The 27,626-nt window shown below is 41.0% G+C and overlaps 2 protein-coding genes and 1 non-coding gene across 8 annotated transcripts in view; 1 reads left to right on the forward strand and 2 right to left on the reverse strand.

Annotated features, from left to right (window-relative positions):
• Nucleotides 1–27,626, forward strand: part of CTPS2 (CTP synthase 2) — a 113,332-nt gene that overhangs the window by 43,029 nt on the left and 42,677 nt on the right. For all 6 annotated transcript variants that reach the window (XM_061408071.1, XM_061408069.1, XM_061408074.1 and 3 more), the window contains 2 exons: nt 106–168; nt 277–320. In XM_061408071.1, the coding sequence (XP_061264055.1) occupies nt 106–168; nt 277–320 (107 nt within the window). The remainder of the gene's footprint in view (nt 1–105; nt 169–276; nt 321–27,626) is intronic.
• TRNAC-ACA (transfer RNA cysteine (anticodon ACA)) lies at nt 5,954–6,026 on the reverse strand. Its single transcript has one exon. It is a non-coding gene; the product is annotated as a tRNA-Cys (tRNA).
• S100G (S100 calcium binding protein G) lies at nt 16,473–20,612 on the reverse strand. Its single transcript, XM_061408078.1, has 3 exons — nt 20,505–20,612; nt 19,834–19,977; nt 16,473–16,733 (listed from the first exon to the last, which is right to left on the reverse strand). Exons 2-3 carry the CDS (start codon nt 19,966–19,968, stop codon nt 16,629–16,631), a joined length of 240 nt encoding a protein of 79 aa, XP_061264062.1. The 5' UTR covers nt 19,969–19,977; nt 20,505–20,612; the 3' UTR covers nt 16,473–16,628.

The raw sequence follows: 27,626 nt of genomic DNA on the forward strand, positions 1-27,626 counted from the left end.
TCGGAGCCTGCATTCTAGATGGAGAAGATAGCAAGCAAATGAACAGAAAATGTGACACAGTACAAAATCGTTTCGTTTGTTTTGTATATGTGCTTTTTAAAACAGGAGTTTGCCTTGGGATGCAGCTGGCAGTGATAGAGTTTGCACGAAACTGCCTTAACTTGAAAGGTAAGTCTGAGATTTTCTAAAAACCTCTTAGTGAAAAGCATTCTTATTACTTAAAGAATTTTTCAGCTACATAATGGTGAGTTACTGAACTCATTTCTTTATCTTCAGATGCTGATTCCACGGAATTTGAGCCAAATGCCTGTGTTCCTGTGGTAAGTGGATTGTTTATCTTTTTGGGTTGGGTCATTATTTTGTTTCTGGTTCTAGCCTATGCTAATAAGGGGCTATTATTATTATTTTTTCAATATGACATCAGGACATTTTAATTATATATGATTTTGCTTATTCTTATTACTCTTATTGTTATTAGTTTATATCAAACCACTTTATTCTCCATCGTCCATTTTGTCAGCTGTGTCTTGCAGGAAGAAAGGGTCCTAGACTGGTTTCTCTGCAGTAGTTTTCAAGCTGAACATTCAGGAAAAGGTTGAGTTGACTTTGACAGCAATGTATCAGAGCTGATGTAAACACACAGGCTGTCCTGTCTCTAGACCCATCCTGTCTGTACTTTTGCTGCTCCTCAGCGTTTATCAGTTCCTTTTCCCATAAAATAGTCCAAGGATTTGACCAGGAGTGAAGGCTGGCTACTGTGCTGTGTCACCTGCCACCCTGCTAACTCATCCCATGGCATCCTGTCCCTCCACACTTGGAGTTTTAGAGTTGGACAATCTGAATGACATTCCCTACACCTGAGATCTCTCCTGTCCTGCAGCCTCCCCACCCCTGGAATCTCAAAACCAGCGAAGAATTTAGTTACAAAAATAAACCCAATCTGATTACTGAGGACTTCCTATTCATCCTGGGAAGCCTTTCCTGACCTCTGCCTTCTATGCCTCGCACCACCTCTATCAGAGTATACACCTCATCATTGTGATTCGTCTTTTATTAACAGTTTTATTGAGATATAATTCACATACCATAAAATTTAGCCATTGAAAGTATATAATGCAATGACTCAGCACATTCACAGATTTCTATAATCATCACCACAGTCAATTTTGGACCATTTTGATTACTCTAAAAAGAAATCCCACACCCTTTGCTGAAACCCCCAAGCCGCTTATGCTCCCAGCTCTGGGCAGCCATTCATTTGTTTTCTGTCTCTATATATTTGCGTATTCTGGCCATTTCATATACAGTCGACCTTTGAATAATGCAGGGGTTAGGTGTGACTCTCCGTGCAGTCACGTATCTGCCTATAACTGCTAATCACCTCTCCATATATGCGTTCCTCCATATCTGCAATTTCAACCAACCATGGGTCATGTAGTACTGTAGTATTTACTATGAAAAGGGCTTGTTTAAGGGGACCTGTACATCTCAGACCTGTGTTGATCCACTGCAAATGGAATCATACTGTATGTGGCCTTTTGTGAGTGGCTGCTTTCATTTAGCATAATGTTGTCAAGGTCTGTCTATGTTGTAGTGTCTATCAGTACTTTGCTTCTTTTCATTGCCAAATAATATTTAATTATATGGATAGATTGCATTTTATTTATCCGTTCATACTTTGATGGACATTTGTTGTTTCCATCTTTTGGCTACTGTAAATAATGCTGCTATGAACATTTGTTTACAAGTTTCTGTGTGGACATATTTTTTCATTTCACTTGGGTCTATACTTAGGAGTGGAGTTGTGGGTCATATAGTCACTGTATGTTTAATTTTTTGAGGAACTGTCAGACTGTTTTCTAAAGTGGTTGCAGCATCCTGCAAGCAATGTATGCGGGTTCCAATTTCTTCATATCCTCAGCACTTGTTATTTTTTATTACAGTTGACTGTTTTTTTTAAACTTCAGTTTCTTTTCTAGAGAAAACAGTAGTTCTTCTACTTTAGTTTGCATTAGAAACACTTGAGGAAACTTTTCCCCCTTTCTGTGTTAATTTACTCAGCACATATTAACAGCAAACATACTGTGAGCCACATATATTCTTTCCTTGGGAAATGATTACAATTGACTCTTGAACAACATGGATTTGAGCTGCACAGGTCCACATATACATGGATATTTTTGTGTGTACCTCTCTTTTAATTAATTTATTTTTTATTGAAGGATCATTGCTTTACAGAATTTTGCTGTTTTCTGTCAAACCTCACTATGAATCAGCCATAGGTATACATATATCCCCTCCCTTTTGAAACTCCCTCCCATCTCCCTCCCCATCCCACCCCTCTAGGTTGATAAACAGAGCCCCTATTTGAGTTCCCTGAGTCATACAGCAAATTCTCGGTGGCTATCTATTTTACATATGGTAATGTAAGTTTCCATGTTACTCTTTCCAAAGATCTCACCCTCTTCTCCCCCTTCCCATGTCCATAAGTCTGTTCTCCATGTCTGTTTCTCCACTGTTGCCCTGTAAATAAATTCTTCAGTACCATTTTCTGGATTCCATATATATGTGTTAGAATATGGTATTTATCTTTCTCTTTCTGACTCACTTCACTCTGTATAATAGGTTCTAAGTTCATCCACCTTATTGTGTGTGTGTGTTAGTTGTTCAGTCATGTCCGACTCTTTGCCACCCCATGGACTGTAGCCCACCAGACTTCTCTGTCCATGGAATTCTCCAGGCAAGAATACTGGAATGGATTGCCATTCCCTTCTCCAGAAGAACTTCCCAACCCAAGGATCGAACCCTGGTCTCCTGCATCGCAGGCAGATTCTTTACCGTTTGAGCTACAGGGAAGTCTGTGGATTTATCCACCTCATTAGAACTGACTCAAATGCATTCCTTTTTATGGCTGTGTAATATTCCACTGTGTGTATATATACCACAACTTCTTTATTCATACATCTGTCAATGGACATCTAGGTTGCTTCCGTGTTCTAGCTATTGTAAATAGTGCTGCAACGAACATTAGGGTACATGTGTCTTTTTCAATTTTGGTGTTTTTTTTTTTTTTCAATAAATATATACTGCAGTACTATACTATTGATAGTAGGTTGAATTTGTGGGTGTGGAACTGTGGATATGGAGGGCCAACTGTAAAGTTATATTTGATTTTTTGACTACTTGAGGGGTCAGTGCCCCTAAGCCCTGTGTTGTTCAAGGGTCAGTTGTATAGCCATTCTAGTGGGAGTGAAATTGTAGCTCACTGTGGGTTTGATTCACATTTCCTTGATGTCTAAGGTTGTTAAACATCTTTTTGTATGCTTATTGGCCACTTGTATGTCATGTTTGGAGAACTGTCTATTCAGATCCTTTGCCTACTTTAAATTGCGTTATTTGTCATCTTATTAAGTTGGAAGTGTTTTTTTTTATATTCTAGATATAAGTTCCTTATTAGATATATTATTGACATTTGGGGCCAGATAGTTGTCCTGTTCATTGTAGGATGTTCAGTAGCATCCCTGGCTTCTACCCACTATATGTCTGTCATATTTTCCTCCCAACCCCAAACTGTGACACTAAAAATATCTCCAGACATTGCAGAACATACCCTGGGGACACAGGCAAAATAGTCTCCTTTGAGAAGCACTGATTTAGAAAAATCTAGTATTTTTTTGGTAACTTTTTATTTTATATGGGGTATAGCCGATTAACAGTGTTGTGATAGTTTCAGGTGAACAGCAAAGGGACTCAGCCATACATATACATGTATCCATTCTCCCCCAAACTCCCCTCCCATCCAGGCTGCCCTATGACACTGAGCAGAGTTCCATGTGCTATGCAGTAGGTCCTTGTTGGTTATCCATTTTAAATACAGCAGTGTGGACATGTCCATCCCAAACTCCCTAATTATCCTTTCCCCCTAACTTTCCCCCCAATAACCGTAATGTTCTGTAAGTCTGTGAGTTTGTTTCTATTTTGTAAGTAAGTTCGTTTGTATCATTTCTTTTTAGATTTCGCATATAAGGGATGTCATATGATAGAGAAATCTAGTTCTTTTCCTCTCCCCTCAGAACAGTCCCTTCCTTTCCTTATGGCAACCATTAATTCTTTTTCTTTAAAGAGTTATCTTTCCATTTAAAAAAATACAAGTAAACCCATATATTTGTAAGCCTCTCCCCTTCTTAGATAAATGACAGCAGACTCTGGATATTTTTTCTGCCTTGCTTTTTTTCACTCAACATTCTCTGCTGGAGTGGAGATCATTCTGTGGAAGGATATAGAGATATTCTCCACTCATTTTTATAGCTTGCAATTCAGACTATAATGAACCATAACTTCCCAGCCAGATGGTACTTTTAAGTCTTACGCTTAGAAGAGTTAATACGAGTGAAACGTTCCTTATAAGGCTTTAATAGAAACATATTTCCTGACTAATGGCTGATATGGCTGTGCCAGGCAAACATTGGGATTTCTTCTCTTAGAGAATACTTTGGGGTAGGAACTGACTTTACCAGTAGGTGCCACTGTTAAATAGCTTTGGCAAGCTTTATTCCTTGACTATCCTTTACTGTGTGTGTGTGTATTTTTAAAACATTTATACACAGGATAAAAAAGTAAAGCCCTAAAGAAAAGGTATAAAACTGCCTTTTACATGCTCCTACCTCACCTCAGTTCCCTTACCCAGAGGTGACTACCTTCGTCCATTTCTTTTGTTATTCTGCTAAAGATTGTGTGTGTGTATGTATATACAAATGCCTACCTGCTTACGTATATGGATATATGTTCCTTTAAAAATACATATGCTGGTATGCCTAATACATCATTCCCCTTGCATTGTACTCATCACTCCACTTCAGTGCACAGGGATCTTCCAAATGCTTGCCTTGCTGTTAATATATGCATCATTCTTTATTTAACAGTCTTATATTGATGAATATTTAGGTTGTATCCATTATTTGCTGCTTTAAATCATGCTGCAAATTAGTATCTGTACATATGTCCTTGTAGCCACACATACACACTTATATAGGATAAATTCTTAGAAGAGGAATTGAGAAGTTGGAGGAAATGTACATTTTACATTTTGATAACTTCTATACTCATAAGTGAGATGAGAACAATAAAACCTAATTGCTACTGAACATCTTTATGGCCTACAATCAGTTTGTTGGAGAAAAATAGCCTTAAGAGCCAGGATTTGTGAGGATGGGGAGAAGTCTTATTAAAGAAAAAGACTAAGGTAATAGAATCACCAGGTAGCAAACACCAGGAAGCCTCAGGAATCTCTTAAACTTGAGCAAATAACAGTGACTTACAGAGGGTAATAGCCATTCTGCCCCTTCTCACTAAAAAAAGTAAGTAATTTGGAAACCAGGAGCCTCCTTTAGGATATATTTGCAGCTGAAATCTGTTTCATGGATGTGGGGGAGAAAAATAATTTTCCCTCTACCTTTCTAGGTTTTTGGCTGAGATCCCTGTAACAAAAGGCAGATTAACGGCCGGGGTGGGGGGGTGGGTGGGGGGCAGGGCCAGGCGGCGGTGGGGCGGGGGGGAGAGGAACAAGCAGAAGCTTAATAACATGGATACCTCCAGTGTACCCAGGAAACCCTGAATAACTCCCCAGAATGGCCCAAGCCACCATCTTAAATACCATCTCCAGCTAGAGAGTAAAGATGTTGGTATTTATGGGAGATTTTCAAGGCAAAATCACAGAAAACAAGGGTAAGGTTATCATGCAGATTTAAGTCCATGCCTTCTCCGTTGTTAAGAGTTTCTAGAGATTTAGAGTTATCTTTCTCTTCCTGGTACTGTGAGGGAGTGAAAGTGAAGTTGCTCAGTTGTGTCTGACTCTTTGCGACCCCATGGACTGTAGCCTACCAGGCTCCTCTGTCCATGGAATTTTCCAGGCAAGAATACTGGAGTGGGTTGTCATTTCCTTCTCCAGGGGATCTTCCCAACCCAGGGATCGAACCTGGGTCTCCTGCATTGTAGGCAGACGATTTTACCATCTGAGCCAGCAGGGAAATCCTGGTACAGTGACACCCTTACAAATGGAAAGTGAAAGTCGCTCAGTCGTGTCCCACTCTTTGCGACCCCAAAGACTAGAGTCCATGGAATTCTCCAGGCCAGAATACTGGAGTGGGTAGCCTTTCCCTTCTCCAGGGGATCTTCCCAACCCAGGGATTGAATCCAGGTCTTCCACATTGCAGGCAGATTCTTTACCAGCTGAGCCACAAGAAAAGCCCTTACAAATGGAGGTTCCCTTTATAAATGCAAATATCTCTGACAAAGGGTAACTTCAACTCTGTTTTTATTTTTATTTTTAATGTTATTTGGTTTGGTTTGGCTTCACCTCAGGGCATGTGGGATGTGGGATCTTAGTTCCCTGCAGTGGAAGCCCAGTCTTAAAGTTCCCACTAGGTTGTTAGAGCGTCTCCTCTGCTGTTTCTTAAAAAGAATCAGCCCACCATAATCTTTATGCCAAAGAGACATATTTTGAGGTGGCAAATTCTGCTCCCTTTCACGGGCCACTGTGACCCTCCTTTGGCGTGCATGATTAGTCTTATGGTTGCTTACTAAATCAACAGAGACACTGGCATACAGGATATCTAAGAAGAGGCGTCTCTTATACACATCAAATGAGAAATGGTTTACTAAGAATGAAGGTAGACTCTGAGTCTGGAAGTCCCAGGAGAGAATGAGTAAAATTTATTTCATTGTGTAATTCTTCTGCTTAGTCCACAGGGTGAAATAGAAGGCTCTTGGACTTTGCAGAATATTTAGGTTCTATAGCAAGTCTGACTTGTTGTTGTTGAGTTGCTCAGTCGTGTCTGACTGTTTGTGACCCCATGGAGTGCAGCACACCAAGATTCCCTGTCCTTCACTGTCTCCCAGAGTTTGCTCAAACTCATGTCCATTGAATTGGTGATGCCATCCAACCATCTCATCCTCTGTCACCCCCTTCTCTTCCTGTCTTCAATATTTCCCAGCATCAGGGTCTTTTCCAATGAGTTGGCTCTTCATGTAGGGTGGCCAAGGTATTGAAGCTTCAGCTTCAGCATCAGTCATTCCAATGAATATTCAGGGTTGATTTCTTTTAGGATTGACTGGTTTGATCTCCTTGCTGTCCAAGGAACTCTCAAGAGTCTTCTCCAGCACCACAGTTTGAAGGCATCAGTTCTTTGGCAATCAGCCTTCTTTATGGTCCAACTCTCACATCCACACATGACTACTGGAAAAACGATATCTTTGACTATAACAGACCTTTGTAGGCAAAGTAACGGCTCTGTTTTTTAATACTCTATTTAGGTTTGTCACTGCTTTTCTTCCCAGTAGCTTCACCTGCCTTCTAGATGATGCGTACCAGGAAAATAGCTGTAGCTGATTTGTATTCTGACTCTGTCTCAATCACATGGATGCTGCTGACACCCTTGACTTTGAATTTGCCTTCAGATCTCTCTAGTTCATGTAGAAGATAGCTTGTGGCATTGTAGAGTTTTTATTTAGAATATTTTTTACTTTTGAGATATATATAGGAAGAATGATCTCAATCTGATGTTTAGGGATATGGATATGCATATTTTTTTTTAGCATTTCTTTTCTATTTATTGAAAATAGTAACTTTAAACATTTGAATTTACATTAGCTGTGGAAAGAGAATCTGAAAACAGAATCCACATTCAAACACATCAACACAGACTTGTGTCAACTAAAAGAAAATTCAGGAGATTTCAAATAAGAGTTTCTTTGGAATCTTAAGAATTGCAGTTCAGAGGAATTCCCTGCCAGTGGTTAGGACTCCACACTTCCACTGCTGGGGGCCTGGGTTCCATCCCTTGTTGGGGAACTAAGATTCCACAAGCTATGCGGTGTGGCCAAAAAAAAAATTCCAATTTGGGAGACACAGATTTGGGTAACCCTAAAAGTATGTTATAAGGAAGAGAAAGAGTCAGGGCTTATAAAGACAAAAAGCCAAGATGTTAAAAGTTGCCTGGTAAGAATTGTGATGGCCTCTGATGTGAGTCAGAGAATATTTGTCCTTGAGGAATCATGAGTTGTTTTAGGGTAGGGGTCCAATAAGTTCTGGCAGGTGTTCTGAAGCTGAATCCAGCCTTTGTACCCCAACACTGAATTAAATCTTGGAGACAGAGTTTTGGGCAAAGTAGAAAAGAATAACTTTATTGGTTTGCCACGCAAAAGGGGACACAGTGGGCTGATGCCCTCAAAACTGTGTTCTGATCTAGAGGGAGCAGTGAGGTAAAAAGTTTTACAGTAATGGTTCAAAGAGGGCGAGGTCAGCTCGTGGGCAGGCTTCTGATTGGTTGGTGGTGAGGTAAGTGGGAGTCAGCATCATCAGTCTTCTCGTTCCATCAGGTCTGGGGTCTAGTGCTTGTGGGCAGCACTCAATTAACTTCTCCCAACTGGTGGGGGTTCCCATTTCTGTAAAACAACTCAAAAATATTGTTCTGTGTATCCCTGGAAGGGGGACCAGGACCCTGCCCAAGGCTGCACTATTGTTTCTTTTGACTCTTTCTCGCCTCTCTCTGCATCCCCTCCCTTCCCTAATTAGCATCTGTTTGAACCTGCTCTCTAGAACTCTGGGAAGATCATGGAGACTGAATGAAGCCTATTTCCTGTAATCAAGAAAGGGGAACACAGAAAAGGAGCCCCAAAGGGTCCTGTTCAGTATCAGTTCTGATGACTTCATCAGGTCAAAAGGTCAGATTCCATCCAAGCTGACATGTGCATAAGTCATAGTTCCTTAACGGCCTCCTAGCTCCATTTTAGAGAGTTCTCTTTGTAGTACTGACTCCATGTTGATTTTCCTTTCATACATGTTGTACACTTGGATGGTGGTCTTGGTGAGGAAAAGTGAGAAATGTGAATCATTTTAAGCAGATGCAAACGGAGACTTGAGATTGTGGCATTTGATATTATTTCAGTTTTATTTATCATTGATTAGACTTCTTTTACCCCTTTTTGATCCAAGGATTTTCAAAGTCAAAATTAATTTTATATCTGACACAGTGGATTTGTGATAGAGTCACAAATAATAAAAAATGGATTCAGGTGTGTTATATATTAAGCATAAGTGATGCATAACATTTTCCTACCTTTAGTTGCAGCCCTGTTTGAATTATTTTCTACTTTCATTTATTTTTCAACAATTTCATATGGAAAGCAAATTAAGAGGGTTAAAAAACCCAGACAGCCACTTAGAGTAACCTTCCAGGCAACTTTTATAACTTTGAGGACTGCTTTAATTTCGAACATTATAATGAGCATCTCCCAGCTAACAAAGCAATCTTAAAGAAGTCATTTGGAGCTTAGTTTGGGCTAAAGAAGTTTTTTCCCATAAAAGTAGCTGTCAGGAAGACAGCTATACTATGGGTAAAATATCTTTTTATGGACCAGTCTGGGAGCCTAATAGTCATTTAATCCTGTCTCTGGGGGGACTGTAGGTTCAGAGTTGATATCAGGCTGTTGGTTGGCCATAGTAACTATTTTCAATCTGCGAAAGAAAATTCTTCTAGGCATGATGGCTGCTGCCTAATGGCTAAGGCTTCTTGGGAGTAAGCCCCCATTAGTGAATCAACAAGGGTAGTCCATAATTTTAACAATGACCAGATGACTAAATGAGTACTTCAAAGCTAATGCATTTTGAAGCTTTTGTACCTTTAGCTCAGTGGTAAATGCCTTGGGAATAGATATTTCAACAACTTGAAAGATATTTTTTTTTTGCAGTAAAAATAACTGGATTCTAGTGAAAAGAGATTATTAAGAAGGAAAAAACTCACTGTGCATTTGGCACTCATCCACTTAAGTACCATCCTAAATATAGTGCATTACAAATGAGCAGCTGCCACAACCCTGCTTGCAGTTTAGTTGGAGACATAAGACGTAAACTTGTGAAACATAGAAACAAATGTGTGGACAGAATGTGAGTACACCCTCAGTGCTACGAGCCCTGACAAACAGGACTTCTGCCATGAGAGAGTGTTCTAGATCTGTGCCATCCTTTATGGCATCCACTAGCCACACCAGGCTATGGAGCATTTGAAATTTAGCTAGAGTGGCCAAGGAACTGAATTTTAAATTTTGTTTAATTTTAATTGATTTAAATGTCAATAGCCACTTAATCTAGTGGCCACAGTATTACACAGCACAGGTAGGCCTTGAACACTTAAGAATTCAGAGTTTTCAGGGGAAATACTGTGGGTTAAAGTAAGAAGGGAAGATTGTCAAATGCTGGGAGACTTCATTGAAAGGAGGGGAGGCATATGTAGGCTGGAATGTCTAAGATCTGGCCATAAAATAGCGTGAGCAAAGCACAATGCTCCTGTAGGGAAGTGGAAGGAAATAAAGGAGATTGGTGCTAATTTGTGGAGGTCCTTGAGTATTAGTGTCAGGATTAGTCCTGAAGGCAACAGGGAATGAGTAAGAATAATGCCTATTAGCTGTGACATATCTTGCAAACACTGAACTCTTGCTAAAGCCTTTCCAATAGAAATGGGTGCTTTAGGAAAATGCAACTGGTGTGGAAAACAGAGGGATGAGAGGGAAGAAAAGACTCCAGGCAGGGCATAAATCTGCATCACAATCTTACCTTTGTTGACTGTGCTTTTCTTGGTCACCTCCCATAACTGACTCTCCTCACCTTCAACATCCTCTTGCCTGTAGTTGAAGTTAGTATTTAAGGTGAGGGTTTTGGACATTTTGGTGAGTCACTCAGTTTTCCTGGGTCTCTCCCATGTATTCATGTTGTTAAACTTTTGCTTGATTTTCTCCTGTTAATCTGTCTCATGTCAGTGTAACTCTTAGACCAGCCAGAATATCTTAGAAGGGCAGATGAAAATGGCTTCCTTCTTAACAACATGATGTTGATTTGATGTGTTTTCTCTCTCTTTCAACTTCCCTGCAAGTTCTCTTTTAATGTTGCTCCTACAAATCCAAGTTGAAATACTACTTCTTAGATTAAGCCTTTCCCTGGCATAATTCCAGAATCATTGACTTAGGATCTCAGAGGTCTGGAAATTCGTATCTTACGGCATCTTGTATAATGCCTTGCCTATAGCAGGTGCTTTACGTATGTTGGAACTGAAAGGCATAGTGTGTATTTACTCTGTGAGGGGCTGATTGAGATTGAAAACATAGACGAAAATGGGAAGCTAGCATGACCTAAATATTAGAACTCAACAAAGCATGTGCAACAAAAAATAAAACTCCAAGCTATAGACTAATGTTGGTTATTAATAAAGTTGTAAAAACCTTAAATAAAATGTCAAAGTGTCTAATTTAACAGCATTTATGGGATAATCAGTCATGACTGGATAGTGTGTTTATCCTGGGAATTAAATTGTTTAATGCACCATATTGATCAAACAAAAGAGTGAACCCCTATATCACCACAAACACTCAATAGGCAGTGTATAGTATCTATACCCTAGTAGTCACAATCTCATAACAAACTTGAAACGGTACTTGAAATGAGAGAAAGAATATCTTTTACAAAACAGTACGTAACCATAAACTCAGTGGGGAAATAAAGATCTTCCTTGACTTATGCTGGGGTTATGCCCTGAGTATTGGAAGCTGAAAATGCTTTTAATACACCTAACCTATCGAACATCATAGTTTAGCCTTAAATGTGTTCAGAACACTTACATTAGCTTACAGTTGGAAAAACCATCTCACACAAAGCCTATCACATAATAAAGTGTTGAAAATCTCATTAAATTGTTACTGAACCAAACTTGGATCCACCTGCCTGATGCACAGCACAGCCAGTCTACTGACACCAGGTTGTGGTGAAGGATGGGACAGCATTTATTTGCAGGCCTCCAAGCAAGGAGAATGGGCAGCTTGTGCTCAAAAGACCCAAACTCCCTGGTGACTTTAGGCAAGGGTTTTTAAAGCCAACATTATGGGTGAGGGTCATAGGGTGCCTGATCAGCTCATGGACATTCTTCTGATTGGTTGGTGGTAAAGTAACAGGATGGTGTTTCGGGAATCTCAGTCATCAGTCTTCTGGTTCCAACCAGTCTGAGGTCTACGTGCTTTTGTGGTCAGCATGTACTCAACATCCTCCACTTAGTTTCTGCAGAACAGCTCAAAGATATGGATCAGATTGTTATCTGTACCCTTCAGGGGGAACTAGGAGTCCTGTGACTATTGTTTAAGCTATTATTACTTTCCTTGCTTGACTGCTTTCCGTTTCTGCATTTTCCACTTCTTTAATCATTAACTGGATCTTCTCTTTGAAATCTGAGGAAGGCCTAGGAGATGAAAGCTTTTTATACAAACAAACAGGGGACACAGAGGGGCTTGTACCCAGGAGGCCCTTTCAGAGTCCTGCTTGGTTTCACAATGTGTTTAATACTGTACTGAAAGTGAAAAACAATGGTTGTCCGGTTGCAGGATGGTTGTCAATGTGTCAGTTGTTTCCCCTCTTGATGGTGTGGCTGACTGGAAGCTGTGACTACTGCCACCCAGCATCATGAGAGGGTCATACTGCATATTGTAAGCCCAGGAAGAGATCAAAGTTCAAAAATTGAAATACAGTTTCTACTGAATGCACATTGCTTTTGTGCCATTTTAGAGTTGAAAAGTGGAAAGCTGAACCATGGTAATTTGGGTACCATCTGTGGTTGGGAGATTCCTATAAAAATCATAAATGAATAAAAGATGTACACTGTTGCAACTAATGAAGTAGGTAAAATGAAGCTGATGAATGCTGTCTGGGGAGTGAAGCTGGCGCTCTCCCACCTGTTTGTGGAAATATGAATCAATACAACTTTTTGGGAATTAACTAGATGGTCTCACAAACCATAAAAATATTCATTCCGTCTGGCTCAGACATTTACTTCTCAGAAATTCTCCTAAGAAAACCTGATATATTGACAAAGAAGTGAACAGGTATTCACTATACCATTAGTTAGAAGAATCAAAAATGACAATAATCCTAATGCCCCACAGTGGGGAAATAGTTGAGACCATTAAGAGGTATCCCTACAGTGGAGTATAATTAGTCATTAGAACTGTTTAAGGCTTTTGATGCTATGAGAATGCTCTTGTGTTGAATTAGAATGATACAAATTGTGTTTAAACATTCCCTCATGGTGTATAAAAATCTTTGTTTCTTGTTGGAAGGGTTATAACTTGTTTTTCTTTTTCTCTGGTTAAATTTCTGAGTTTAGAAATAGCTTCTGATGCATTTCCCAGAATTTAGATAGTTGTATGTTCTGACTATTCCAAATAAAAAAGAGGATGCAAAGAAGCTCATTATGAAAAGCAGCAATATGGTATTTTACAAAAGTTGTCTTTTTATTAAAAATTTTCTTTTATTCTTTTTGATGGGCTTCCCAGGTGGCACTAGTGGTAAAGAATCCCCCTGCCAATGCAGGATACGTAAGAGACATGGGTTTGATTCCTGAGTCAGGAAGATCCCCTGGAAAAGGAAATGGCAACCCACTCTGGTATTCTTGCCTGGAGAATCCCATGGACAGAGGAGTCTGGCATGCTATATCCATGGGGTCACAAAAAGTCCCATGTGGGTTTGATCCCTGAGTCGGACACAACTGAGTGTCTGAGCACACATTCTTTTTGATGGGACGCACATCCACAGGGTTGAAAAATCAAAAATGTATAATAAAATATGAAATCAGAAGTGGTTCTCACACCTCTGTCCCTCATCTGCCCAGTCTTTTCCTTCAAACCAAGCAAGGGCTTGTGTGCTCTCTGCACAGAAAGCCAAATTCTGACAGTAAGTATTTGCTGTGAGTTCAGTTCAGTTCAGTCGCTCAGTCGTGTCTGACTCTTTGCGACCCCATGAACCGCAGCACGCCAGGCCTCCCTGTCTATCACCAACCCCTGGAGTCCACCCAAATCCATGTCCATTGAGTCATTGATACCCTCTAACCATCTCATCCTCTATCGTCCCCTTCTCCTTCTGCCCTTAATCTTTCTCAGCATTAGGGTCTTTTCAAATGAGTCAGCTCTTCACATCAGGTGGCCAAAGTATTGGAGTTTCAGCTTCAACATCAGTCCTTCCAATGAATACCCAGCACTGATCTCCTTTAGGATGGACTGGTTGGATCTCCTTGCAGTCCAAAGCACTCTCAAGAGTCTTCTCCAATACCACAGTTCAAAAGCATCAATTTTTCGGCGCTCAGCTTTCTTTATAGTCCAACTCTCACATCCATACATGACCATTGGAAAAACCATAGCCTTGACTAAAAGGACCTTTGTTGACAAAGTAATGTCTCTGCTTTTTAATATGCTGTCTAGGTTGGTCATAACTTTCCTTCCAAGGAGTGAGCGTCTTTTAATTTCCTGGCTGCATTCACCATCTGCAGTGATTTTGGAGCACCCCCCAAATAAAGTCTGACACTGTTTTCACTGTTTCTCCATCTATTTCCCATTAAGTGATGGGACCGGATGCCATAATCTTAGTTTTCTGAAGGTTGAGCTTTAAGCCAACTTCTTCACTCTCCTCTTTTACTTTCATCAAGAGGCTCTTTAGTTCCTCTTCACTTTCTGCCATAATGGTGGTGTCATCTGCATATCTGAGGTTATTGATATTTCTCCCGGCAGTCTTGACTCCAGCTTGTGCTTCTTCCAGCCCAGCGTTTCTCATGATGTACTCTGCATGTAAGTTAACTAAGCAGGGTGACAATATACAGCCTTGACATACTTCTTTTCCTATTTGGAACCAGTCTGTTGTTCCATGTCCAGTTCTAACTGTTGCTTCCTGACCTGCATACAGGTTTCTCAAGAGCAAGGGTTTATTGCAGGCGCCAGGAAAGGGAGTGGGAGACAAACCTCAGATCCTCTCCAACTTGGTCTTCCTTTTAAAAGGCAAGAACAAAGAGGCTGAGGTTAGGGCCTGTCCTAGTGCTCCAGTGCTTAGGACTCTGTGCTTTCACTATATGGGGTTTGGGTTCAATCCCTGGTTGAGAACTAAGATCCCACATGCCATTTGGTGTGGCCAAAAAAAAAAAAAAAAATACTGGGGTTAATCATTGCCTTGTGACATTTGTTAATCACAGTTTCAGAAGTCAGGATGTCTAAGGTTTCTGAGTCTTTGGCCAGCTGATCTTGGGGAGGGGATGATCTGTTAGCTCATCTTGCCCTGGAGAAACAACCTGAGTGCTTTAAGGATGCTATCCACAGGAGCACTTGCAGTCCTCTGACTCTGGTTGATTAGCGTTCAGATAGGACAGGATTGAGCTCAAAAGGGATGAGAAAGGGAAAAAAAGAATTTTTAAAAATGTTCTACCACTGTTAAGATTTATGTCTGCTTTATCTTTACTTATTTATTTTAAATTTTTTGGCCACACTGCTCAGCATGTGGGATCTTAGTTCCTCAACCAGGGATTGAACCTTCACCCTGTGCAGTGGAAGTGCAAAGTGTTAAACCACTCGACTGCCAGGGAATCCCTGGGAAAAAGAAGATTTTAATAGGTTAATCATAAACTCAGCAGGGGGATTCAGTTTTAGGGGGACTAAACATGTAAACACTAACTGACATGTAAACACTGATACTCTTTGTGTGTGTGTGTGTCCTTTCAGAGAATTTTTTTTAGCTCATGCTCATTGGAAGGGTGATTGGGAAAAAAAATGTTTAATGAGGCTCATTAGGAGGGTGATAATGAACAGAAAGGTCAAGATGCTGATCAAAGAGAATGTGTGCAGCACTGATAATTTGCTGGTGTTTCTGAGGAGAGGAGACTGGAGGTCAGGATAAAAACCTGGCTTCCATGGCACCACTGTCGTAGGCTATCATGACCAGCTTGTACTCATATGGCTTTCTCATTTTAACTGTCAGGTGAGGGGCAGAAGAAAGTTAGTCTCCTCCCACGTTCCCCAGTCTCTCCCTCCCTCCCCTGAACTGGACTCAGCTTGTGGAACTTGAGGGCTAGCTGCTTCTCAGATACCCAGAATCCTGGCAGCACAGGATGCCAGATCTGGAGGGCCCTGCCTTCCTGTCCTTTTTATTTTTCACATCACATACCAGAACCAAGGCCACCTGTTCGGTCATGGAGTAAAACTGACTCTCTGGACCTGTGTTCCTTCTGCTCCCCCAGAGGATCAGTGATTGAAAAGGCACAGCTGGTGCTGGGAGATGACTTTAAAGACAAGTGTCTGTTCTGTGAAGTCTGTTTCTTACTACCCATTGACTAGAGTGGAATGTGAGTTGATGTTGGGAATGATGTGATCCCCTGCATGGCTGCAGAGGGAGAGCAGGGAGAAGGTCATTCTGGTGGACAAGTGGAGGAAGGGATTTGGTTTGACTCATCAGAATTCTTTCCAAGTCTCTGCCACCATTTTTGTGGTCTTGGTCAAGATCATGAACTATTCTGGGCCCCCCTCTTTTTTTTTTACTTTATAGATCTGTAAATTAGATACATCAAATTAAGGTTACTTTCAAATCTAGTAAGCTACAGGAGTCAGTACTTGACAAGGTGAGACATGTTTGAGGATTTCTTTATTCAGTAATTAGACCTCAGTGTTGGATCATTACAATTGTCAAGAATTAAGTGGTGACATTGGTGGTTTTGTACAGAGTAGGACCACATCCCAGGCACTCTTCTTCCAGTACTGAGAATGATATTTTTTTCTTTCCTTCACTGGGATATCTTTTTCACCAACACCTGGAATTCTTCGAAACTAACTTCTCCATCTCCATTCTTGTCTAGTTCTTCAAAAAGCTCATCGAGGGTGCTTGGACCCTGGTTTTAGACAAAAAAGAGGGAATAGAAAAGGGGGAGAAACAAATCAGTTACTGCTGCACGTTAAATTAGACACCACGTCTGTGTTCCAAGAAGGCAACTGAGTTTTCAGTCACATGTTACTGACAGTGAGAGATGAAAAAAAAAACTTTAGTTGTAGCATTGCTTCATGTCACAGAGCTGACTACCACCCCCATTAAAAAAAAAAACAACCAACTATATCACATTTATTATTTTGAAATTAATAATGTATATTTTAAAATATTTGGTTTCCTTTGTAATCTAAATCATTCTTTTGAGAAGTCCCAGGGCTTCACTTGGCTGCTGAGGGGCCCTGCTCTGAGGTTTCCCTGGGAGCTAGGTCGGCATCCAGCTCCAGGGCTGAGCCAGCATATGACCAGGGGCTTGCTGTGGGCCAGCTCTATGACAAAGCTTTTCCTTAGCCTGTGTAATTCTCCCAGCTGCCTTGTAGGGGAGATCCACATTACGGATGGGGAAACAGGCTTTGAGACGACTTGCCCAGGGCTCCCAGCTGGTAAGAAGGGGATTGGGGTTCAAACATTGACTCTAGAGCTCAACCCCTTGATTAGCAACCATCCCATTTTTTCCCCCAAATCGTGTGTTGCAGCCCACTTCTACGCAAGGTGACTTTGGCTCAGTGGTTCTTACACCAGGTAGGCAGGCTTGCTGACCTTAGTAAACCCAAGGTGATTGGTGGTCTTACTCCCAGAGCTTCCAGTTCACTAGGCTTGGAGTCAGATCTGAGAATCTATATTTCCAACAAGTTCCTGGGCAGTGCTGATGCTGAGAACCAACCACTCAGAGAACCACTGCTTGTTATCAAAATATCAGATCGTGTTCAGCCCGACTCCCTTTCGTCTCCTGGTATTGCTATAGTGACTTAAGCGGACTTAATTTTGTCTTTGCTGTAGGGGTGGAAAAATTTCCCTCCTTCCCTTCTGGGTTCTTTGGCTGGTCTATTGATTAAATTGACACAGACAGATTAACAGGAGAAAAACAAGTTTAATTATATAACGTATGGGGTACCCATAAAAATTTGAGACCCAAAGGGCAACCAGGTAACTGAGGCTTATATAACATCCTGAGCTAAGGATACAAAGGGAAGGAAGGCCATTCATAGGAAGGCAGAGATGTTTGGAAAACAAAAGTTTAGCCTGTTATACATTTCTAAGGAAAAAAGGAATCTATAGCAAGAGCTCTCTTCCTGGGACAGGCTCCCCTTTCCAATGTAAATTTAGGCAGTTGAGTGGGAGGTAAAGAGCTTTCCCTGAATCTTCTGGGTTTTGATTCCTTTTAGTTCAAAATAATCTCCATGCTTAAGTGGCATATTTCGGGGAGACTTGTTCTGAGCCCCTTCACTACCATAAAACTCTAATCGTAAAGCCATTACAACTCTGAATTTAAGGTAAGGAGTCTCTTTGGCAAAATGGTATCCAGGAAACCTATTGAAATAGCAGTTTAGTTTGTAAGTCAGCTTCAAAAACCTTTTTTGAATTCTGGTAGAAAACACATAACATTCCCCAGCTTAACTATTTTTAAGTATACAGTTCAGTAATGTTAAGTGTGTTCACATTGTTGTGCAGCAAATCTCTACATCAAGGTATGTTTTAACCCCTAAGATTCCTACAAAGACATTTGACACTTAAGCTATGCTCACAAGACCGAACTGTAAGCTATTCAACACCTGTTTTACAAAAAGTCTGTATGGAAATACAATCAGTACATGACTTCATATGTAGATTTTTCACAACTTACCACTAGTCATTCTACCTTTATCCAAATTAGAAAAGTCATATGTGCTTTTTATAGGAAATACATAAAATATAGAAAAATGCAGAAAAGTTCACCAATCTTACCTTTAAAAACAACTTGACTAGATTGCCTAGGCTTTCCTATCAGATTATTATTTTTCTTAATTTTTTTATTATTCCTATTATTATTTTTATTCCTTTTGGAAAAATTTAAGAGTTTTTTTAAAAGTTAAATCTTTCTCAGAAATGTTGGTTTTTAATTAGAAAGTCTCTTGTTCTGCTAGTGCCTTTAACTTTTTAAAAGTTATTTCACATTTTAACTGTAAGAAAATTGATTATAAGGTCATCAAATTCAGCTACTTTGCTTTTTAGTACTAGAAACAGAAACCTCAACAACTAAAACTAGAAACCTCACATGTCGTCTTATTGGCAAAAGGGACATTTCTGGTTAAAATACGAGAACCAGATTCTGAAGTTAGAGCTAAATAGGGACCAAGTCAAATGTAACAGTTAGTTGCACAGTTGCTTCCATTTTGAAGATGATTTTTAGTTCCAAGGGAAAGAAAGGGTATAGGAGCAAAGAGAATCAGTTTTTCCCTGTTTCTTATTGCCTCTAGATGCGTTTTGATTTTGACAACTCTGGGATGGTTTTGATGAGAAACTTTATGGCTGGGGAAATGTAATCCTTTCCTGAAAGTTGTTTAGAAATGTATTGTTGCTCATTAACACAAACTTAGGTGCTTAACACAAATGTAAATGCTTTTGAAATAGAAATGGGTGTCGCAGGAGGGCAATTTATCAGCATGAAGCCGGTTTCCTTAACAGATTGCCAACTAAGTGTTGGTCTAGTTGAGAGATCCTACCTATAACAGAGAAGCACATCCAAGTCCAACTTCTATAATCGTACAGGTCTCTTTGTTTTCCTAAAGCCTGACACAGAGGTGCCGAACCCAGACTGAAGGACTTAGTATGTTTGCTTGGCAACCTGGGGGTCTTCCAAACCTATCTTGGTAAAAGTACAATCGTGGCTTCTGTTTACTATGACTGGGCACCTCGGGAATTGTGTGTCAAGGCTGGGGGTGACAGATGGCAAAGCCCGTTCTTTCTAGGAGCTTGCCGTCTGAAATGTAGCCTGCCCCAGAGGAGGAAGGCACGCATTCAAGTGTCCTCTCTCAGGTGATGCCCACACCTCGGCTGCTGGGTGCTCTGCTCCAAATGGAGCTCTGATCAGTGTCATCGAGGACCTTAGCCTCTCCCTGAGTCCTCTCTTCTCCCCGCCCTTCCCACGATCCCTGCCCTGTCAGTGGACTCTGCGGTGGTGCACTCACCTTCAGCAAACTGGGGAATTCCGTCTGAAGCAGTAGCTTCAGCTCCTCCTTGGACAGTTGGTTTGGATCACCTTCTTTGGCTGCATATTTTTCGAAAATGCCCTTCAGTTCTTCTGGAGACTTTTTGGCACTCATTTTGGTGTCCTGTAAGTTGGGAAAACAATGAATTTACCAGAAAGCCAGAGTACTTCATACTGATGATAGCCAGCAGGAGTTGAGTGCTTTTGGGCAACGTGAGAGAGAACAAAAGGGGAGGGGAGGAGATAAAAAGGAAGAGGAGGAGGAGAGAGGAGGGTAGGAACTGTGGAAATGGCAATGTACCAGTGATTGCTAATGAATGTGTTTTTAAAATAATCATCTTAGATAGTATGTGAAATATCTGTTCTTAGAGTACATCTGTTAGAAGATAGGCTTTGAAGTCAAATACATCTGTTAGAAGATAGGCTTTGAAGTCAAATACTTTTACTAGTAATTATGACATTCTTCACTTGTACCTGATCTGCACACTGTAGGCTGTGGTCTTGAAGAAACCTGACCACAGCTTCTAGCCTCTTAAGTTACTGGTAATATCTTTAGATGGCACAAATCCACTTTTTCTCTAGACCATGATCTTTCACACCGTTCTGAAAGGAAGCAGAAAGAGCTACAGGTAGTACTAAAAGCACACTTACCTGGCCGTTCAGCAGTGAGGCAGCTAGAAGAACCAAATAGGAGTGTGAGGAGCTGAACCGGATCCTGTGACTTTTATAGTCTTAACAGACACACCACCCTGATTGTGAAATTTTCCTTTTGTTTGCCATTTAAGGGTAATTATTAATGGTTTTTGAAACCCAATCTTAAGACTGCATGAACTTCATAATTAAGGTCAAGATCCAATAAAGGGCCACCTCGATGGTTACTTAATGGTTCAGAGTCCCAAGAGTACGCTTGGATTCTTTACTCCTTAGATTATATTTTCTCTCCAAAGTGGAATTAGGATATTTTCTCACTGTTCATATTTCAGAAAGCTCAAATATGAAGGGTTGGGTTTTTTTAATTTAGTTTCCTATTTAGTTTTGAAAAAAATAATTTTCTGCACATCAAGAAAAAAATTTTGAAATAAAAGATCAAATACTAAATAGTTTTAAAAATTTATGTGTAGCCTTTAAAGTCTCTTTGTGCATATTAGGTGCTTAAATTATTTATTATTTATTACAAAGTTTATTCTTAAATATAATAGTTTCCAAGACAGCACTTCATTCTAGCTATAGATGGCAACAGATATTATGGCAAGGAATCCACATGTTTGCACAGAAATGGAACTAAGGGTCATCATTGCCTCAGACACAAGGGACAGCTTACTTTTTCCAGATTTCTTAATTCTGGAACCCATGACCAGGGAGCCTTTCCCCGAGGCCTTAGCTTTCAGCTCTTATTTTTAGTTTCTTCTACCCTACCTTCTGTTTCTGTTTGAAGCCTTATCTCGTCCATCTCCTTGTCTTGCTTCTTGGGCTGCTTCAGGGGCTTCTTGCCTCCTTTGGGGCTCCGACATGGCACCTGCCGCCCCTTCCCCAGACCCTGCCACCCAAAGCGGCTTAAATTTTTAAATAATAATGAATAAAGTATCATCAAGAAGCAGATTTAAGAAGTGGGGGTGGGGGGAAGATACACAATAATTTGTGATTTCATTTGGCAAAGCAATATTGCCGAGTAGCATGGTCTTTTTTTCAACTTTTTCATTATTTGTTGTTCCCATATGTGCTTTTAATTTCTTCATTGTTTTTCCTTGCCAAATCTATTTTGTTAATCATTCTAAAAACTTGTGAAAACAGTTGACTTACTTTTATTCAATTGGAATTACTTAAAACTTTTGGAACTGCCAGGATTTAAAATTGGAGACTAATTTTATTTCTCTTGGAAAGAGTTTCATGAAAGAATTAGGACATTTCCCGGGAACATTATTCCAATACTGATTGTAACTCACAAGAAGGGGTTCCAGATCAACTTTAAAAGCACTTACAAGCATTTAAATACTTGTATACATCCATACTTTTATGGACCTTTTCTATTTTTAATTTATTTTTCTCTGACCCTTTGTTATATTATGTACAGATTCAGGATTGAAATATTGCACCATATTTCTCTCTGCGCTTTTCAGTTCTAAAATTCTAAGGCCTTATTTACCTTGAAGAACAAATGTGAAATCTTATGTATAGAATTTCTTGAAAGCTCCCACCAATCCTGAGCCTTGATCATTCCATGTATTTTAGCTGTCTTGTGTATGTTATTCTAGCCTTTATTACAGATTATTTGACTATGATATGCATCAGTGGGGTCCCCTGTGGCTCAGATGGTAAAGCATCTGCCTGTAATGCAGGAGACGTGGGTTCGATGCCTGGGTTGGGAGGATCCCCTGGAGAAAGGCATGGCAACCTACTCCAGTATTCTTGCCAGGAGAATTCCATGGACAGGAGAGCCTGGTGGACTACAGACATGGGGTTGCAGAGTTGGACATGACTGAGCAACTGAGACACTTCCATGCATAGTACTGACTGTGTGTTAACTCACTTCTTAAAGACAGGCATTTTGCTTTTACTTGTAAAATATAAAAAAATAGTGTTCTGATTTTGGTAATGTATTTTAATCAAGATTTTAGAGAATTTCTCAGGTTTTTATACTTACGCTCTGTTTTACCTGGGAGGAAGGAGGGTTTTGTTGAATGGTTATGAAAAGAAATATGTTTTTCATATAACACATTTTTTTTAAAGATTCAAATCTACAGAAAATTTTTAGGAAAAGTCAATGAATACCAACCCAACTTTCACTCAGATTTACTAGTTACTAACATTTCCACATTTGCTTTCTTTTTCTATGGACAACCCTTCCCGCCTCAACCATTTGAGAATCAGTTACAGACATCCAGACAGCCACTAAATACCTCAGCATCTTATTTACTAAGGGCAAAGACATCCTCCTGCACAACCAAAGTGCCATTCGTTGTCACAGCCTGTATTCACATCTCGTCATTGGTTGATACAGCATCTTAAATCATCTGTTCTCTCAAATTAGCACTTGTGAGCTAAAATCAACATGGTAATTGTTTTATTTCTTGAGTCTATATTGAAGAAATGATTTTTTAAAATATTTACTTCATTCCCCTTGTGGCATGTGCGATCTTTTCCTTGTGGCATGTGGGATCTGTTTCCCTGACTAGGGATCAAACCCGGGCCCTCTGCATTGGGAGCACAGAGTCTTAGCCCTGGACCACCAGGGACATCCCAAAGAAATGATTTTAATAATTATATATGATCTTAATAACAGTATATCTATATGATTTTAACAAGTATATATTGTATGACATAATACATATTATCTATAACACATGACATATTGTATATATGACACGTGTGTGAGCATGTGTGTATATAAAACTAACTCTAAGAAAAACATTTGAAACAGTATTGGTTAACAGTCTTTTAGGCTTCCTATCTCTAGTTTCAAGGGAGAACCTCTGATTAAAGCAGGCCCAGTGCTGCTTGTTGTCAGAAGTTAGGCTTGTAGTAAACGCTAACGGAGGGCTTGGCTTCTCTGGTGGCTCAGTGGTAAAGAATCCTCCTGCCAATGCAGGAGATGTGGGTTTGATCCCTGGGTTGAGAAGATTCCTTAGAGAAGGAAATGGCAACCCACTCCAGTGTTCTTCCTGGAAAATCCCATGGACAGAGGAGCCTGGGGGCTATAGTTCATAGGGTCGCAAAAGAGTCAGACGCGGCTTAGCAACTGAACAACCACAGCAAACGCTCACAGAACTGGAAAAACACCCCATTGATCCTCTTGTATTGTTACTTGCTCACCTCTGCCAGTGACCTCTCTTGTCTCTTATTTTTCTCTTCACCTGTAGACTCAAGCATGCGGGTAAACCTGAAGTGGGAAACATGAAATCCACCAATAGATATTCTTATGAAACATTAACTAAAAATATATGGAGATGGGCGATAAATACAGGGTGTGTTCAAAAGAGTGCATTTTTAAACCAGAGAAAGCGGAAAAAATGACAGGCACAAGATGGGTAATGGAAAAATGGAGAGGCAAAGGTTATTTCACCTGACTGTTCAATTGCTTGATCTTTGGACAGACTTCAGTTTTTCCTAGGAAAGCTGAGAGTAACTTACTTTACAAGCTCGGGCTACCACAGGCTTTGGTGGCCAGGTTACTCTACTCAAAGGCCACAACAGCAGTGCCTCAGAAAGCGCCTCTGGGCCCCGCATAGCAAAATGGGTATGAAGTGCTGTCTCTGGGTTCCTGTTTTCTTTGATGCTGAGGTCTGGAAGAAATCCCGACTTCCAAAGCACTGCTGTCCATAAAAGGGAGCCCTCTACCCACCTCCATGATGGTGTTCACCTTCCACTTCTAGCCTTTGCCCTGGGTTCCTCCTAACCCATGACTATTGAAGGCTGCTTTTTTTTTTTTTTTTTAATTGGGCTTCTCTGGTGGCTCAACTGGTAAAGAACCCGGCTGCAATGCAGGAGACCTGGGTTCGATCTCTGGGTTGGGAAGATTCCCTGGAGAAGGGAACAGCTTACCCAATCCAGTATTCTGGCCTAGAGAATTCCATGGACCGTAGAGTCCATGGGGTTGCAAAGAGTCAGACATGATTGAGCGACTTTCACTTTTTTTTTTAATTAAAAAAATTATTTATTTAGTTTATTTTTGGTTCTACTGAATCTTTGTTGCTGCACGGGCTTTTCTGTAATTGCGATGAGTGGGGGGCTACTCTCTAGCTGTGGTGCTCAAACATCTCATTGCAGTGGCTTTTCTTGTTGTTGAGCACGGGCTCTAGGCTTGTGGGCTTCAGTAGTTGTGGCTCTAGAGCACAGGCTCAGTAGTTGTGTCACATGGGCTTAGTTGCTCCACGCCATGTAGGATCTTCCTGGACCAGGGATTGAACCCGTGTCTCATGCATTGGCAGGTGGATTCTTTACCACTGAGCCACCAGGGAAGCTGCCTCCACACATGACCTGTTAGCTCCAGAAGTTCTACAGCATCCCTGTGAAGTGGATGCTCATGTATGGAGATGGGCAAGGACCCAGTCAAGGTCGCACATCACTGGGAACTGGCAGAGTTGGAATTCAAGTCTGAGGTCAGGCTGCACTCTCAGCCACCATGTCACCTGCCTGGTCCCAGGAGTAGGTTTCTGTGAGGAGAGCTGATCAACAATGTTAGTGTGAGGCCCAGAGGTAGGACTTAGACTTGTGTCATAATCACACCTGGAAGGTATGAGTCTTCTTTTCCTGGTATAAATAACATAGACCTTCTTTACTGATGGAAAAAACCAGATTTCAAAAGCTGGAAAATATGTACATATTTCTAAGACTGCTCAATACTTTGACCATTGAAGATTCCATCCTCACGCTGCCCTGAGGCTGCAGGGCAGTGCTGGCCCTGTATCATGTGTATCAGGTGAGAGCTGGGCTTGGGTGCAGTGTGCCTCAGCCTCAGAGCAGGCCACTGCCCCATCTCTTCTGTCTGCAACTTGGTCTCAGAGACTCTCTACTCCATGTAGGCTCACTGACCAGTCCGTGGGCCTCCTCTGTTAATTTTTAATTAAAATCCAGGGAGATTTAATGATGGAGTGCTTGATCCGAACCTGACACTGTGCTGAACTCTGGTGGAGCTAAAGAAGATCTAGTCCTTGTGTGTGAGAACATCATACTTTAGTTTCTGAGAGGAGATGCATATATGAAATGATTGAAGAGGTTAAAGTTGTATACAGTAAAGGACTATGTTAGATTCCTATCACTGCTGTAACAGATTACCACCAATGTAGTGACAACTTTACTTTTTTTTACAGGTCTGGAGCTCAGAAGTGGGTTGGTAGAGTTGCATTTCTTCTGGTGGCTCTAGGGGAAAATCTATTTCTTTGCCTTTTCCAGCGTCTAGAGACTGCCTGCTCATGGCCCTTTCCTCCATTTTTAAAGCCAGCCACGTGGCCTCTTCCAACCTCCCTCTCTCCCTTTCACTCTGACCTGTTTTATTGTTACATCTCCATCTCTGATTCTGACCCTCCTGCTTCCTCTTATGAAGACCCTGTAGTTACATTGGGCCTACCCAGATAACCCCAGATAGTCTTCCCATCTCAAAAGCCTTAATTTAAGCAGGCTTGCAAAGTCCCTTTTGCCATGGAAGGCAACATATTCATAGTTTCTGGGGACATGGACTTGGATGTCTTTGGGAAGCCATTATTCAGCCTACCACTTACTTGAAATGAATTAACAATGTGTAGGTCATTTCTCTGATAGGGTGAGCACAACATTGGTATTAAGTATGGTGTGATAAGGAGAACTGGAGGGTGCCCCTAAAGCAGGAGCCCATGTGGGATGGTGGGGAGAAGTCATCTCAGGGAAAGTAGTGAAGAGGCAATATGTACATAGTGGAGTTGTGGGGAGGGAAGCAGAGGTGCCATTGGCTATGGACTTGTCCAAGCTGAGGTAGAAACCACTGCTGCTACTGCTACTGCTAAGTCGCTTCAGTCGTGTCCGACTCTGTGCGACCCCAGAGACAGCAGCCCACCAGGCTTCCCCATTCCTGGGATTCTCCAGGCAAGAACACTGGAGTGGGTTGCCATTTCCTTCTCCAATGCATGGAGTGAAAATTGAAAGTGAAGTCGTCAGTCGTGTCCGACTCTAGCGACCCCATGGACTTCAGCCTACCAGGCTCCTCCATCCATGGGATTTTCCAAGCAAAAGTACTGGAGTGGGGTGCCATTGCCTTCTCCACAGGTTAGAATATGTAGGAAGAGCATAGATGGTTCCTGAATGAGGTGGAACCTGAGTGTCACATGGGAGGATTTATATTTGATCTGCAGTGATGGAGGCTGTTTTAGCTGGCTAGCTACTGGAGACAATCTGCTGGGAGATAGCCTCCCTGAGTGTCCCCAGTGAAATGTCCAGAGGCCAGGGACATGGGAGAAGCTGGGCTTATCAGGGATCTGTCAGGTAGGTCAGAAAGCTTGCACTCTTTCTCACACTGCCATTTAAGAATTCCATCTTTGGGAATTCCTTGGCAGTCCAGTGATTAGGACTCTGTGCTTTCACTGCTGAGGGCCTGGGTTCAATCCCTGGTTGGGGAACTAAGATCCACAAGCCATGCAGTGTGGCCAAAAAAAAAAAAAAAGGAATTTCATTTTTGATAAGGGAGGCTAACTTCCCTAGACTTTCTTGTGTAAGGCACCCAGGGCTCCTGAAGTCTTAAAACCATTACACTTTTATCGTGGGCTGCAGAAACTTTGGTAAAGGTTAATTAGGGCCATGTTTATCCTTACATGACACTTTTACATCTCCTAAAGCTTTATCAACACCAATATTCGTTACTTATTGATCCTTTTTTATTTTTCTTCTGGTCTATGGCTCCGTTCCAAGAAAGGATGGAGCTATAGTGGAGATCACGTGACAGCTTGTATTTAGGCACGCTCAGAATGGGCAAAGGCGACCCTTTTTGCAACGGTAGAGACCTTTCCTCTTAGATGCAAAATCTAGGGTATTTTGGAAATGTTGGGGATTAAAACTAAACGATTTCTGAGATCCTTTTCTTTAACCACTCCAGTAATGATAAAAGATATGTTTTGAAACTGTGATGTTCTCCTATTTCTCAAGCTTTTTGTGGAAGGACTGCCAGGAACACAGATGGTTTCCTTAATTTTGTTGCTGAATCAGGTCACTTGTAACCTGAGAGGCAGTCTTATTGTCATCTTTAGATCTGGTAGGATGGCCTGACAACTTTGCAAGGCAGATGGTTGGGCCAGGCGTGGCCAGAAGTGC

Source organism: Bos javanicus, chromosome X (genome assembly GCF_032452875.1).
Source record: "Bos javanicus breed banteng chromosome X, ARS-OSU_banteng_1.0, whole genome shotgun sequence".
Lineage (NCBI taxonomy): Eukaryota > Metazoa > Chordata > Mammalia > Artiodactyla > Bovidae > Bos > Bos javanicus.